Raw genomic sequence first — 16,458 nt, 5'->3', positions numbered from 1 at the left:
AAGGCATGGGAAGGCATGGTCACTTCTCCTTGGCCTCTCCCAAGGATGCACATGGTTTGATGGAGCACTTCCAGAGCTTTAAGTATTGACAGAGTTCTGATGTCCTCCTTTTACATGTTTCTTGTTTGTACTGGGTAAATCCCAGTCAAAAAGCAGGACCCTGTTGTTGTAGGTGTGGGTGTAGGTCACTGATCTCCTCCATAACAGCTCATTTCTGCTGGAAGTGGTGTTCCTCTCCTAGCTACGCAGTGGATAAATGCACTTTCTAGGCCTTCCCCTGGGTCTGAGGATACTGTGGAGGCAATGAGAGACAGTTTTTATTAGGCCATCAGGTATGAATAGAGAAGTAGATGAGTTTTAAGCAAGCACCTTTTTCAGTAATGAGCATGGGCATGTGCCTGGAATGTTTCCTGCTCAACTAATAATCTGTAACCTTAGTGTCTCTTACCTCCCCCGTCTTTTCCCTAGCACTCTTTGTGTATTGCTTATGCTTAACTTCAGAATTGAAACAAATTATTCGAAAGAACATGAATGTTGCATATTTTTTTTAAAAAAAAAGTGCACATATTTACAATCATTTCTGCTTGGAAAAATCAAAACAAACAATAATTACAGCAGAAATCTGCTAATTCTCACTTCACTTCATCTTCAGACTTGATAATTCACACAACACAACCTGAAGCAATCTCACCCTGCTTCTCAGCTCAGCTGAACAGCAGAGAGCTAGAGCGTATCTTCAGCCTCAGTGAGGTCCTGGATCCCTTTTCAACATCAGTAAGCTAATTTGACCAGGAGTCRCCCAGAAACAGCATAGTTGATGTTTCTTGCAGGCAGTGGCTTCTCAACGCTGCAGTACAATAATAAGATTTGTTCTCATATCTTCCTGCCTAAGAATGTTGGATTTGATGCACAATATGGGTATTTCTGTTTCAGTGGAGGTATATGCTGGAGGGGTTTTGTGTGGGTTGCAGTTGAAGCACCCGGAAAAGTTGAAAACAAAATCCATTGGAGAGCTTGGCCTCTCAGTGCTAGGCTGGTTAACCACATTTTTGCCCGAGTTTCCTGACTTGTAACATGGACATAATGTCTCACCAGCAATGTCTCACCTCAAATATTTTGAGGAGGGGATGGGGGTGTGTATATATATATATATATATATATATAAAATTAAAGCTTATCAGAAATAACCTAAGCTATGGATTAGCTACCAGAAGAACCTTGTTTAAACTAGCAGAAGGCAATGGGGCTGAAATAAAAGCTTGCCATGCAATGGGGTCACTTTCACTGGAACTTTGGTTAAAAGGTGGAAGAACAGGACAGAATGTTTCAGTAGTTTCGGTATTAAACATCTGCATTTTCTGTTCTGAAAAGAATCTTTTTGATTTCTCTCTGTGACTCAAAGTATGTGATAACAGATTCTGAAAAATGAGGATGGAAGTAAAACATTGTGTGACCCAGGGCAAGTTCTTTGGTCTAATTTTCCACCCTGTAGACTGCATAACTTCCAGTTTCTGCTATTCCTGGGATCAGAGCCAGACTTTGAAATCTCAAAATCGTTTGTGAAATGGATTATTCATCCTTCTCCTAGTTTTCCTATTGATGAGTGTCCTGTGTGCCCTCTAACTCAGAGATGAGCTCTCTGAGATTTATAGGACCATATTTCAGAAGAGCAGCCCTAATCTGGGAACAGGGGGTGGACCAAGGGGGTGGACCTAGATGGCGTTTAATCCAGGGAATCACCTGAGAGCTTCCAGAAGGTCACATGGGATAAAGTCTTTGAGGATTTTATCAGGGATACTTTGAGGATCAGAAGAACTAATTTACCAATTTATAACCCAGAATGGAAGTATCTGGTTGCATGGATGGGAGCATTAGGCACAGCCCATCACTTTGAGCGTAAGCTATTTTCCTGCTTTGTGAATTAAAATGGGTATTTTTGCCTAAGACAGGAGTGTCTGTGCATACTCCTGGAGCTGAGAATCCTGCTGATAGCTTTGCAAGTGTGGCCATCAGCTACAAATGGATAGTATGAGAAAAGCACCTGTAGTCGACACGAAAAAGGCTGGCTTGGCTGGAGTTACGGAGGCAGCCCCGGCTCACGTATCAGCTCCCCCGTGAGCATGTCGGGCTGCCTGTTGTGGAGCTGTGCCAGGGCGGCTGTGCCTTGACAGACGAGCAAATGGTAATTTATTATTCCGCGACAGGTTCCTCATGAGCATGGATAACAAAATATTTCTTAGAGTCATTGACAGTTTTCAGTTGGAGCTAGGGCCTCCAGCTGGATCAATGTGAGGAAATCTCTGCCCCTCTGCTAATGAGGCTGAAGCATCTCCTGCCTCAGGTTAGGGATGCTGATCAGCACCACGTGCAGGGTTTTTGAAATAACTCCGGGTACTCGTGGCACAATTGCTCTATGTTTCCAGCAACCACAGGCATGACCCATGTACCCCAAGAAACCTTGGAAGGAAGCTCAGAGCTAACGGCTCTCCTTGGCACTGATCGCAGGGTAACTGCAGCAGCCTGAGCTCTGGGYGAGCTTTGGGCAAGCAAACCCTTGCCAGTGGTGCGGGGAAGCGTGTTGGGGTGCTGAGCTCTGCTGCTGAAGCCGTGTGATGTTGCTGACCAAGCTGGGATGACTCCAGCAGCTCCGYGCCAGGCTCCCTAGCTGTGCTCGTGGGTTTGACTGCTGTGTCACGCACCGCCTAGGGAGAGAGCCATCCCCTGGCGAAGGGAGCTTTGGGACCACGTCAGAGGCAGGAAACTGAGACGCAGAGAGGGTCCACTGCTGGAGCCCCCCACTGCTCCTCCAGTTCTCCTGCTGTTCCCTGCAAAGCCTCGCCTGCATCCTCACCCTTGAAGCACGCCAGCTCCAAGGCAGCCAAGTGTATGAAGAAGAGCCTCTAATGTGCTGATCCTAGTGGCAAAATGCCGCCTAATTCGGTTTGCTGCTTCTATTTCCGACTCATCTTCTGTGCCCCAGAGCTCATCTGTTGTGGGTTTTGTTTTGTTTTCCCCCCCAGTGGTGTCAGCTGGTGTAATTGAAGATAACGCTTCTTCCTGTGAGCCTTTGCTTGATCTGGGCAGCAGGTACATGCTAGCACGTTAAAGCGGAACGGCCGGCAGCCATACGTTCTGATCCTGCATATTCCGTGCGATCCGGTCCGTAAGGTCACTTGAACGTTGCTTTGTGGAGACGGCTTTTTTTTTTCCTTCCTTGATGCAGCACATTAGCTTGTTTTCTATCAGTGCAGCTACCAAGAGCAGGTATTTAATCTCACAAGAGGTAATTCTCGAAGCTGGTGCTGGGAGGAGGCTGCCAATAAATATCCCACGGTAAGTGTACTCTTACACCTTTCCCAATTGGTAGCTAATAACAGAGCAGACGATGACATTTAAGCCCTTTCTGCATGGCTGATCAAACTTCTCACAGTGACTTTGAAAGCAGTGCTGGGATTTCGTGGGGGTATCAAAGCAAGAAGAATACTCAATAGTTCAGATCTCTTGCCTGTGTGACTAATAGACAAAGAGATTTCTGAAAGGTCTAATATCTTACTGAAAATTTCCCTATCTCATATTTGAAGCTACTTAGCGGACACAGTGGGATGCTGATGTTTCTTCTCTAAGCAACGTGAAGAGACTATCTGGCATCGCTGCAGGATGGGCTCCGTCGTCGTGCAAGCAGGCTTGCTCGGAGCCGGTGCGTGGAGGGAAGGTGAAGGGTTATGCAGCGGCGAGGCCGAAGAGCCGTGCGCTCTCTGCGCCTGTCCTTAAACTCAGCCGCGACTGCTGGCGCTGCCTTCCCTGGGGTGCTACCCAAACTAGCAATCTCTTAATCTTTGCGTTTACCTAAATGCAGCCTGCTTCTTCCCCTTGGGCACCAAACAGCTGGCTGGAGATGACGGGGACCATCAGTCTTGGCCTGCTGGGTTGCTCCAAAGGGAAAATGGGTCCTGTCTCCCTGGGCATTTGTGGGTGAAAAAGGTCCAGGCTCAGCTCCCTGCCTTGAGCTAGCAGCCGCAGAAGAGGAGACTCATCTGATGCCAGATCACACAGCTGGTCAGCAAGAAGTGGGCTGCTGCTTGCCTTTCAGTACAGCTGATTCATTCCTTGACTGAGGTTTCTTTTTTTTTTTTTTTTCCTTTTATATTGAATAATTCAACAGCATCAAGCTTGTAGGAGCCACGTGAGCTGGGCTTACATAGTCAACCAACATTACTAAAAAAGGCCAAACTGACATTTTCTTTCAGAGAGTTTCTTTTCCCCTGTAAGGAGCAAAACGGAAGAATGGAAGGCGAATGGGAAAACCCTCGCTGCGCCCCGGGGAGCTCGTGGGGAYGCTCTCCGCGCCCTCTCCTTTTTGTGCTCAGCCGGCCCAGAGCTCACTGCTGTCCCCGCTTGCACCCTCAAGGCCGGCACCTCTGGCCGGGGAGGTAGCCGGGAGGCGAGCAGGCTGCGAAGGCTGCGCTTCGGCTGTCCACGCAGCTGCTGCCTGCTCTCCCTGTKTGCTTTCCTGTGACTGACAATTCCAGAGAGCGGTGTAAATAATGTAACACTTTGTCTGCTTGCTTTTCCTAGTCATCTAAAAATCAATGTCAGCATCTGCGTTAAAAGTGCAGTAGGCCTTCTGCAGGGAGCTCGTTGTCCTTGGCTTGGAGAGAGGACCCATCTGAACGAGCATGGAGAACTAGGCCATTCGTTACAGGAGCGAGACCGGACACTGTGCAGGGCGATGTGGAGGCAGAATCCTGAGCACGTGGTGGGAGAGCACAGGGACGCAGCCACCGCTGCCTCCCCTTCCCAGACCTCTCTCCGGTCATGAGGCAGCTCCGGCTTTAAGCATCATGTAATCGGTCCCAGTGAAACCAGCACTGAGGAGGGCTGAAGTGCTGGGACTTGATGTCAGGGAACCTGGAGGCTGAGGAAGGAAATGAGGGGTGCAGGGATAGGCAGAGAAGAGAGACGACYGTTTTGTACATCCGGTGAAACATCTGGATCTGCTTGTGCCTCTTACAGCTGGGGTTATTTGGAGGTTGGAGCGTAGCAGAGGCTTTACTGCAGTGTTGGAAACTCCCCCAAACATGCTTCCGTTTTTTGTTGTTGCTTTGTCAAGTCAGTAACGTTCATGGAGCTCTCACGTAAGGGAAGGTTTCACCAACTTGATCCTCTCCTTCCTTCCAAACTGGGAAGAAAAGAGAGGAGTCGACGGACTGTGTTTGACCACTCTCCACCCACAGAACCAGCCTTGAGAGGTGGTGTCATCTCCTTCTTCTGAAGAAGGGTCCTCCTAAGGTGATATTCAGGTTTTTATGTGCAGCAGAGACAGGGCAGCCCCTTGGCAATGCTTCTGCATTGTGTCGTGCCCGCTCTGAGCCTGCATATCTGGAAATCCGTACTGGCAGAGGGCGTCCAGGTTTGCGAGTGCCACTGAATCCTGGTRTTTGCTGGAAGTGGCTTCCTCTAGGGCTGCTGCTTGTGGTGTCTCCTCACCATCCAAAATTGCAGAGCTACCTCGGGCATGCTTGTACCGTGCTGGCTCACAGCAGCCACTTGGGCTGCTCGGATTAGTCCCCAGTGCATCGGGACCAAGAGCTGGCTCTGGAGGTGGGAGTAGGGTTTTCTGAAAAGGAGGCAAGGATTCAGTCAGTGCTGGTGTTTTTCCTCCCACATCACCGCTGTTGTCAGGGTAGGACTAGCTGTCAGCGTTGTGGGAGAGGGGCTCCACAAATGGTCCTTGGTGAGGAAAATATTCCACCACCCTTAATCACTGAGCTTTTTATTTCGAAACGGTAATATTTTACGAGGAGCTTCATAGTCCTCCTTCACCACTTCTATCTTCTTCTTGACAAAAAGAACTAATTCTTTTCCAAACACAATGGAAATTCAAAGCTCCACTTACATAAAAGGAGCCATAGTGTCTCCATTTCTAATGAGTCATTGTTCCCTCTCTAAGTCCCTTGCTTCTTATTACAATACTCGCTTCTCTGGGGTAATGAAAATTTAACTATCTGCTGTTCCCTGTTGCCTCCTCTCTTCTTGCAGCAAGTTGTCTGTACGCAGGCTGGTTTTTACACAGGAGGCTGCGAGTTGAAATAATTCAGCCAAGAGCTCGTGCAAACAGATTACAGTCTTCAGAGAGCTTGGAAAGCCAGTCGCTGATTAGGGCTTTGGTGGTGGAAGGAGACTCCAGGTTCTGCTCTGGCGTGGGCTCCCTTGGTGACCTTGCCAATGGTGTTGTGTAGGTGCGTCCCTCAATTTTTGCAGGTTGCAAAACGGGATTTTGGTCTTTCTCACCGTGCRTGGGTGTCGGGCCTTTTCCGGAAAGGAAGACGACGACCGTCGTGGCATGATTTCCCTTGGAAGTCACAAACACAGCAGAGTCTCAGCCTTTGTCTGAAAGAACAAGGCAACATTAAAGAGAAGCACTGAAAAACACAAGCCACAGGTGCCAAATCCATTAAGGAAATATAAAGAGTTCTAAAGTGGTTTTCTCTTTTTTCTTACACTCCTAGGACATGCTTATGACTTCTTAAGGGTCCTGCTTGTGATTTTTGAAAGCACAGTTAGCATTACTGCCTGCTTGCTGTCCTCRGTAGATCCTTTATTCTCCCATTTTGTTCCTGGCACTCAGGATTTCAGTAGCTGCAGGAGGTGCCCCCTGCTTTTGTTTTAGAGAGACTTCCTTCAGGAAGGCAGGAGCACGCTGGGCCAGCAAGCGGGTCAGGCAGTAGTCTGGCAGTGTAAATAGCTCCTCGGGGAGCGAAGCAGWGCCAGCAACCAGGAGAAGATGAGCCTCGGAGATCAAGAGCCTCTCGCGCCTTCCCTGACACCAAAGCCCCATCTACAATAGCGGATCGACCTGCTGCTGACAATCTGCATTCAGCAGAAGGGCAGCTTGAGAGCGCAGATAGGGCTTTGCCGTCATGTTGGAACGTGGCCAGGAGGCATTGTTAGCATCTCATTTACATATCCATTTGCTTTGTTAAAAAAAAAAAATCAGCGATGAATTCAGAGTCCTAATATTTGCTTCTGCTTGGTGCTTCTCCTCRGTTAGATGAATAGCGGAAGATGCTCGCATGAATGCTCTTAGGGGCAGACTTGGTGCCGAGCGACTCCCAGCGACRCTTGCAGGAATCTAAGCATCAGTTGGGTTGTTTCTTTCTGTGCTAGTGTCCTGAGCCCTCATTCTTGAAAAGGGGGAAAGCAGGAGTGGGAATGGAGCAGGACCGCGTTTCCGAGAGCGCGGCGTGTGGGGTTTCGTACAAGCTGCTGCATCGCCGTGCTGTTTGCTGTAGCTGCCGTGGGGCAGCGCTTGCAAAAACTAGGAGCCAAGTGCCCTCTGCATGGCAGGAAGGTGCTGTAGGAGGTGGGAGCAAGATTGTCAGTGGGTGACAGTTAGTCATAGACATGTTGCTTGGACAGTTGGCTAGGTGAATGCAKCAGTCCTCCATGAACTTCGCTGGAGATGGCCGGAGACTGGAAATAGGGATCTTCCAGGACTGCAGCAGACTGGAGTGGTTTCTRTGAGAGACTTCCTACACCTGGCCTCAGGTTTTCAGCTACTGTTGTCTCCTGKTGCAGTGTCCTCCTCTGTCCCCCAAAGTGGCACCTGCTCCACATCTTTGCTGGTCGCTGCCATGAGCCCAGTGCCTGGCCCATGCCCTGTGAAGGAGGAGAACTGACTGTTCCCTTTCGCATGAGCTCTGAAGCTTGGTAATACCCAATAATGCTGCTATTGCTAAACTCTACTTATTGCTGCTTAACCAGATGGAAATGTCTCTGCTAACCTGACATTTTCCCTTTCTTGTAATCCCTGCTGGTCTCAGACGAAGCTTGGAGATAGCTGCAAAGGAAAGCTGCTCCCAGCGAGCCCTTTGCAGCCAGCGCAGCCTGGGAAGGTGATGAGCCTGGAGCTCCATTTGTTGGCTCGGTCACAGGTGGTCTCATCTTAACTCCAGTCTGTACAAGGTTTTGGATTTGGGAAAGTGGGTTATAGTTAGAAGTGGATTTTTTTGGTAAACTCTGTTTGGGGGCAGGGGAAATGGGAAACCTCTGGAGAACAGAACTTCAGGTTGACGTGCRACCACGTTTGTGACCAGTGAAAGGTTTGTTTCGTTCTGTCCKTGGTGTCAAACAACCCTGTTCTGAAACAAAAGCATCATTTTGTAAGAATACGGTAAAAGTTCACATGAAGAATACCAAATTGAAGAGCTTCAGCCCATTTTCTTGTTGCTGAAACCGTTCAGCTTGCCTTTGTGAATCATCCTCTCCCAATCTTCCTATTCTCGGTTATTTTCCGTCAAGTTTCTTATCTCCCTTAAAACTTTTCTGCAAATTACTTGTTCCTTTTACATTAAGACATCAGACAGCTAAAAGCTGTAATATGGTCGGGCCTSTGATCTTCCAAACCCAGTTAAACCCAGTAATCGGGCTTTAAGCTGATTTGAAAGCCCGTTGAGCTCTGCCTTCGGTACTCTTTTATTTTTTTTCATCTGTGATTTACGGAGAGATGATCCTGCTGTGGAGCAGGGACGGGGCCAGGTAATGCTCTTAAGGTCCTTACCATTTTTTTTTTCGTCTGCTGCGGCTGAAACCGAACCAGCGGTGTTTGTAGCAGAGATGAAACCTTGGACAGAAAACGGTTTCACGTAATAATTTTTCACATTCAACAAACAGAGGGACGGAAAAAGACAGGAGACATATGCTGTGTTCTCACTCTAATTTTCCATGGCCGTCAGCTGCTCTCTAAAACAAATCAAGAAACAAAAAAAAACCCCCAAAACGGCTTCATTTCCAAGAGCAATTACAAATGAAGTCTCTGCTTAATGGACATTTGCAGAGGGCATGGACACCACTTTGTGTTTCTGCTTTCTCATTACGACTCTTGCAGCTCCCAGCTGACAAGCTGATAATTCTTGCCGATAAAACAATCTTTTTTGGTTATTGCTGCATTCCAGCGCTGTCCCCGCTTGCCCGACTTGCCTTGAGAATTGTCAAGATTACGGAGTGAGCTGTGAAAACATAGTTAGCGGGTGGAATATAAAAAAAAATAATAGGGCAAAATGCTCACTTTTTCCCCTTCCTGATTTTCTCTCTCCCTCGTCCCTGCTTTTCCCTCTTGTTTTGGTAGCGCCTGTCCTTTGTGAGTCCAAATGAAATATCTAGCGGATTAGAAATTTGATTTCCTAGGAAACACTAATCTTAATTTGGAATAGCAACTGTTTCTCCTGGTATTGGAAGCCAATGTGATTTCTAATGTGTCTCCTAGCGAAAAGAGCTGGAGTCTCATCAGGTCGCTCAGTAAACCTGCCGAGCTGTGCCTGCAGCACGCGCTTGCACCGAGATCTCCCACTGTGGCTTTTTGGGGGGCACGTGTGATGAAAATAGTGAGACTTCCCTGCAAGTACGTGGGTGCTGCAGGTGCCGGGAGCTTTGCAGTAGCTGGGATAGCTGTGCTCGAGGTGCACATGAGGTCCCTGGGTGGTGCAGGGAGATTACAGCAGTGCCGGGAGTGCTTTTTAACCTGATGTACGTACACCAGCAAAAATCTCCCCCCCCAAAAAAAGAACAGAAATCTCTATTCTTTCTCTAGCTGACCAGGAGCAATTTTAAGAGAAGCTCAAATAAGTTAAATCAAAACATAAGTGTTCACGCGGGGGCTTACGTTGGTTTAGCTGCATGGGTTCGGAAGTGATGTAGCTTTGTGGCTTTGCCCTGTAGGGGCAAACAACTCATTTGGAAACCAGTTTATTTGCAAGAGCTTGTGTCACACTTAACCTTGGTTTAGGATTAATCATCAATCGATGATTAAATTGAGTAAATGTAAATCAGGATTGAATTGATTTAGGGTGGTTCAAATGGAGACTGTCCTGGTTTAGCAAAATTGATCTGAAAGAGAAACTTTTTCTTTAACCCAGTACTTTTCTGTGCATTGAACTGATGTTCAGCGAAGGAGTGTGGGCTTTYAATTCTGTGCCTGTTACAGGGCAATAATTCGCACACAGCAAGGCTCCTGATCTTTAAAACCCCTAAGGCAGTACAGTAAGTTACTGTCCGATCACCCTGCCTTTCTTCCAGCTTTGCTCCGTGTCGAGAGTAAAAGCAAGGCTGGCAGTGCTGGCAAAGCGATAGCAATAGGTAGCAAATAACCAACGTGAAAAACAGCACGCTCGAGATGTCCAGGTATCAGCAGAGCAGCCTGGAATGGCGTTACAGCCTTTGACCTTCCGGCATGGGGCAGGAGCAATACCTGTACGTGCTAGTTACAGCGCGACAGGCTGTCTGCCTAAGGCGTCCCGGACGTGTATTTGGGTTAGGATCGCTTTTTCAACATTATTTCTTGCTTTTGCAATGTTTGCTTTGCACGCTCACCTCCGAGAGGATGGAGCGAGCCAACGCTGTGCTGGCCCGTGCCCTGGTCTGCGCTGAACCACGAGGACCTTCTGTATGGGAACCTGAGATTTCCACGTTGCCTGGTGGAAAAACAAAGCACCAATTTTGAGAGGAAAAAAAACAGAAGGATTTAACATTTTGAATGTATTTCAGTCGCAACAAAGCCAAGCAGTATTGATGCTCTTCAGAGCGAAAAATAAAAAAATAACACCGCTACTTAGCAAACCCTGATGGGCAATGAGAAGTTTCAGTCACTTCCAAGACGTGAGACATTTGAGCCACAGCAGGAGATGATCTGAGGGCTATTTTGAATTTCCACTGTGTCACTCAGGGGGGTGACGAGTGAGGAGAGGAGGAGATGATAGACCACCGTATTTAGCCCATCTCTGTCAACCAGGATGGTAGATGTCATGCTTAAGAGCTTGACTGGATTGCTTGTTTGCTTAAAGATGAAACTTTAGCAAAAAGGAATGATGAACCAGGGCTATTACTTCCTTCTCTCCACAGATTCGTGTGAAGCTTCCAGCAAATACTGATAGGTTATGCTTTGAATCTGGGAGAGGAGCTAATAATAGCTCTTAGCATAAGTAAGAGCTACAGAATTCAGCCTCAGGTTTGTGATGAGGCTGACGCAGGAGCATCTTGGGCGGTTGCATCCCAAGACATTGCACTGCACAGAAGACATCCCCTGAGAGCTAACGACTTTGTCTCTCTCTGTCTTGTCCCCATCTCCAGGTCAAGCCTCTTCCTTCACGCAGCAGCCGCAGGACCAGGTGGTGATAGCGGGGCAGCCCGTGACACTGCTGTGTGCCATCCCCGAGTATAATGGCATCGTGCTGTGGATTAAAGATGGGCTGGCCCTCGGAGTTGGACGGGATCTTTCAAGTAAGCCCCACTGCTAGTTCTGCCTAAAAGAGGAAAACGGGAGGTCACCCAGCCAAACGCTGCAGGTGCAGCTGCCTGGGCAGATGAGATTTTTCCTCCTAGGTAACTCCTAAATTGTGATTATATATTAATCRCTATGTGGACATTGCATTTTTCACCTATTGGGAAAAAAAAAAACTGCTTGCAGTAGGTCAGACTAGAATCTAGTTTGTCTTWAAGAACCTCAGATAAATACTTTGTTTTGAAAATAACAAATGTTTTCATGTTGCATTGACTGAGAGTCTTCCAGCTGACCCAAACAAAAGTGTTGGAACTTGCAGCAGACAGAACTTCAACGCTATCTCAAAACAAAGCAGTTTATTTCCCATGGGGATAACCCAACCCTTTAGAAAGCCTTGCTTTGGTTTTGGTTGATTTTTTGAAACAAAAAACACTCAACAAAGCAAAACAAGGGAACATTTATTGGTTTCTAGGTGCCCTGCTTTTTAAAGCRCAATGGCTCCTTTTTTTTTCTCTTTCCTTTTTTTTTCTGCGTATAATTATTCTTTTCTCTGACTTGCCTGAGTGAGCAGTCTCCTCTTCAAATGTTTTTCAGAGCTCTGTGCCATAACTTCTACACACATTAGAGAGCTGATCTTTCCCTACAAGACCTTGCAACATAAACGGGTAACAACAGCTCCACTGGAGTATGTAGCTCCTGTGAATGACTTCCACAATTAACAGAGCTGGGGCTGCTTTAGCAAGAGGAACTGCCAGCTCGCACGATACCGGCTCAGCCAGTCGTCTAATTAGCTAAATACAAACAAACCTATCATTTGTATTTCTTGCGGTTCAGGAGAGCAAATCCTGCTGTTGATAGCTTGCAAAACAACAAAAACACAAGCGTGTGCCAGGATGCCTGAGTTACATAGCGCATTAATCATCAGTGCAGGGAAGGATGGGGTGATGGCATCCTTCCTTCCGCGGGGCTTCAGATGTCTTGCAAAACGAAGGGCAGCCTGATCAGGGCTGTTGGTMCCTTAGCAGGCCCTTGCCCAGACTTAATACATAGGCTTAATAGTGGAATTATTCAGCACAGGAACGTGCACAAAAGCAGACTCAAGTCAGGGCTTGAGGGCTTACAGCATCTCCTGCCTGACCCCTGGAATACTTTGAATTAAGGAAATCCCGTGACAGGCCCCGGAGGAGCTGCGGTGCTGGGATTCCTAGTGGAAGTGCTTGTTTTGGAGTGTGGGGTGCATTCGCCTGTAGGGCAGTAACTGCCCAAAGTGGGAGAACAGTTCTCCACTGCATGGCAGCTCAGTGCCAGTCTGCTATTTGCACATCGAGTTGCCTTTCAAATTTAGCATCACTTTGCAAGAAAAACCCTATTTCAAGTTTTACCCGTCCCACAGCCAAGCAGAGGCCTTTCTCCACCTGCAGCTCTGAAGGTTGCCTGCGAAAGGCCTCTAGTGYTACCTCTGAAAATAGAGGCGAGCACTGATTTATGCCAAGTCTATCCCATTTCTAGGGGTTGGGGCAACTGCTTTTTCATCGGTAGTTCCTTTTTAACTCTTAGAGCAAAAGCTGTAGTCTTTCTCTGAATCTGGAAGGTTCCTCCATCTTTTTGGGCCAGCAGTCAAGGCAGAGAAGAAGCTACCAAGCTCCTGGACATCAAGACAGAGGCCCTTTGCTGCAGGAAGGCTTGGGACTGTGTATCCTTCACCTTAGCAGTCATCTGGCTGCCTGTCTGCTAACTCATGCTTTGTGCCTGCAGGTTATCCACGCTATCTGGTTGTAGGAGACCATCTCTCTGGAGAGCATCACTTGAAAATCTTGAGAGCTGATCTCCAAGATGACGCCGTCTACGAATGTCAGGCCATTCAAGCGGCCATCCGATCCAGACCAGCCCGGCTGACTGTTCTCGGTAAGTCCCGTCTCACCGTCGGTTGGAGATGATTTGTTTTCTCATCTTCACGGTCGCAGTGAGTGGCTTTGTGAGAAASTGTTTTGTTGCTCGATCGAAACACCTGGAGAAGAACCTGTCGTGGGAGCACTGGGAGTGCGTCAGTAGTTAAGCTTTGCCATGAGCAGCGCAGGAGGATGTTGCACGGGATTGCAAGCAGGAGGCTTCCTCCAGCATCTTGTAAGGACCCTTGGGGCCCGGGAGTTGGAGGAGTGATGCTGGCAAAGGTAAAGGGCTTCGTTGGCAGGCTGGCAGAGTACGTGTGGGTATTCGTCAGGGGTGCTGGGAGAAGCAGGCTGCACCAGTGAAACCTCCCAGTATGGACGTGGCTCTGGAAAAACTGATTCAAATGGTACTTTTCTTGAAAAGTTTTGATAAAACCCAGAGTGTTTCCTGTCAGTATTTCTCCCAGCCATATTCTGATCATTCAATCCAAAAACTGGATTTATTTACRTTTTTTTTAAGTTTGTTTAAACTGCAGTTTGGGTTTTTTTCTTGTTTTTCTTAGTCAATTTTCAGGAAAAAGGAATTTTCTTGAAAAAAGATCCAAGCCAAGAATTTTCGTGCTTTTAGTTGGGTAACGTCTCTTATCTGAACTAATTAGTTTCAAGCAGCTGAAAACGTTAATTACGGAGCCAGCTGTGGCTGAAGGTGGACCTCACTGGAGCCTGCGTGTCCCGGAGGAAAYGGCTTCTAATTTATGCTTGGCGATTTCCACGGAATTGGCTTTTCTCTCTCCGAAACCCTACGCAGCGCCGTACCCACGGACTCGGATCGAGTGCCAGCTCTTGGTTCGCTGCCGCCGGAGACGGTAACGATTTTCTTTYGATCCATCCTTCCGCTTTGCGGTAGCTCAGAGCTCTGACGTGTGCCCGMCCGTGAAAGAAGTCCGCAAACGAACGGGAGAGCGGAACGGGGCTGCCGGCGGGGCTTTGGCGCTAGCCGTAAACCTCTGCAAGCTCCGTCGCCTTCCCCTCCCTTGCCTGGGCCGCTGCCTCGTGYTGGGAAGTCAGGATGTGTTGCTGAAGCAAGACAAAAGAAATAATGTTATTTAATTAGAGCTAAAGATTCCAAAACTAATTTAGTCCCAGGGTGCCCGGGCGTACGTCAGAGCTCAGAGCTGCCGCAAAGCGTTGATTGAGCAGAGAGATGTTTTTATGGATCAAAAGGAAATCGTTATTATCTTTGGGGTTATGGAATGTGTTGAATAGATGGTAGTTAATGTTTATGTGAATATACATGGTAGCTGCTAATTGGTACATTTACCTAAGATGTTCAGCAACTTATATTTGCAGCATGTTTTCCTTTCAAGAAAATTAAAGTTACAGTGCCTTCAATTTAAACACAATCGATAAGAAAGCRGAGCTTGGCAGCCCACGGGTGCCGCATTTTTCATTTCAGATCTATTTATGCAGATGTTCTGGGGAAATCTTCGGCTGGCTGGGGAGGCGTGAGCGGTAATTCGCGCCCCCAGGAAGGGGCTGGCAGGTCCTTAGCGGTCAGCGGGTCGCCGTTTGAAACCTTTGCCGTAGGCCAGCGTGTCCTTGTGCGCCGGCAGGGAAGGTGGACGTTGCCGCGGGTGGTCCGTGTTTGCGCCGGCCTGGCGGAAGGGGAGCTGCAGCGGCCCCTGCGTTCGGAGCTCGCCCCGGCTCCTCGCGGTTGGTTACAGCGTTCGGTACGTCAAGCTGAAGCTACAGCGTGCCGCACGTTAGGGAAGCGAAGCGTGTATTTGTACGGGGAAACGGAGGGGCGTTCCGGGTAGTTACGGAAGCGCGATGGCACCGGCTGCGCCGACACCACGTCCGTAATTCCCAGCTGCGTTCTCCGTGCAGTTGTCCCGGTCCTTTCTGCAGGTCCCCTTAGGTACRGGAGCTGTCCTGCCCGTTGATCCAAGCGCTGCGGCATCAAGCCACGGTTGTAGCAGTCGGGGAGGCGCCGCTTTACTGCCACGAGCGAGCTCTGCCCAGGCTTTCTGAGGTCGGAAGAAAGCTGCTTGGAGGTTTAAGGCAAGGAGGAGGTTGTTTGAGGGCTCCGAGGTTGGGGCAAGGATGCTGCTTTGGGTATTTGTTACCCGGTTTCTTGCTTCGGAGCTTCTTCAGAGGGACTTCATGGCTCGGAGGTGCCAAGGACTGAGCCAGTAACAGTGGCATAAAATCAGGGCATCGGTGCATGGTGTCATTCAGGGGGACAAACCCTGCAGCAAAGCCAARTGTGCTCTCTGGGGGTCCAGCATTGCCGGTCAAGGCGTCTGCGCTGGCAAAGCGATAGGCCAGCCGCGTTGCTGATGGCGATACCCAGCGCGGCGCCGTGCGAGGCCGTAATGAGACTCGTAAACCCCTCCCGCAGCAGTGATTTCGCTTTATTTACACGGGTTCTTGCTGCATTTATAGAAGGAGGCGATAACCGCCGTGGCTGTTACTCAGGGATATTAGGCAATAAAAAGGTGCGCGTGGTCACCGTAAAACTGTACCGCTGGGCAAATAATCGGCAGCGCTGTGTCCGCGAACGACGTACAGCTCTGCAAAAATTTGCAGGGCCTTGGGTCTAGCTGTCAGCTCTTCCGACTCCTCCTGCAGAAGGCCCCCCTGAATTCTCAGGTGTTTTCCACCGCGGTGGTTTCTCACCAGCCGTGCCTCCACCTTGCTGTGTTTGCAGTCAAGCATATCCTGTAGCAGCGRTCTCTGGAGCGCAGAGCCCGAATCGCCCTGGCCAGAGTTGTACAGTCTAACGGAGAGATGCCRCTTACCAGTGTATTTCTCCCCGTGCCCCAGATGCTCCTTGGAGGAGTTAATGCAATGAAGAGAGCTGTTCCAGCCAGAGCTGATGCAAGGACTGTGGGTGTCCTGGTAAAAGAGCTTGCTGCCRTATAAAGCACTGAGATGGAGGGAAAATAACGATTAAGAGGAGGGAAATGGCTTTTAAACGGTGTTTGGTGGCATCTTTGGAGCTGCTCCTATTGCTCTGGCTTTGATTTGGGGAGGAAAGGCTAGCCAGATTTTTTCTTTTTTAACAATGTTTTTCACTTCCAACCATCCTCGCTTCGTCTTTGAGGTTCAAACAAAGCCTAAATCATCCTGGTCCGCTCAGCTTCACCTGGGCTGGCGCTGAGACTGCTGGCGTCACCTAGGCAGGAGGGGAGCCATAAGGATGCCGCCCAGGCCGGCGTGCGAACCTTGCACGTGCCGGRGAGGTGGTCTGCTGCAGCCACGTCGGAGCCGTGAGGCTCTCGTGGCTTGGAG

General features: G+C 48.8%; 1 protein-coding gene across 1 annotated transcript in view; it reads left to right on the top strand.

Annotated features, from left to right (window-relative positions):
• The window catches only part of KIRREL3 (kirre like nephrin family adhesion molecule 3), a gene marked incomplete at its 3' end in the record, with an annotated part of 312,023 nt that overhangs the window by 232,235 nt on the left and 63,330 nt on the right, over positions 1-16,458 (top strand). The window contains exons 3-4 of the mRNA XM_085313430.1: positions 11,125-11,274; positions 13,031-13,180. Of these exons, the coding sequence (XP_085169556.1) occupies positions 11,125-11,274; positions 13,031-13,180 (300 nt within the window). The remainder of the gene's footprint in view (positions 1-11,124; positions 11,275-13,030; positions 13,181-16,458) is intronic.

The sequence above is a fragment of the Rhea americana genome, unplaced genomic scaffold (genome assembly GCF_003343005.1).
Source record: "Rhea americana isolate MKP2758 unplaced genomic scaffold, rheAme1 scaffold_385, whole genome shotgun sequence".
NCBI classification, from domain to species: domain Eukaryota; kingdom Metazoa; phylum Chordata; class Aves; order Rheiformes; family Rheidae; genus Rhea; species Rhea americana.
Note: the sequence above shows the minus strand (reverse complement) of the source record. Positions and strands in the feature narration are given on the sequence as shown.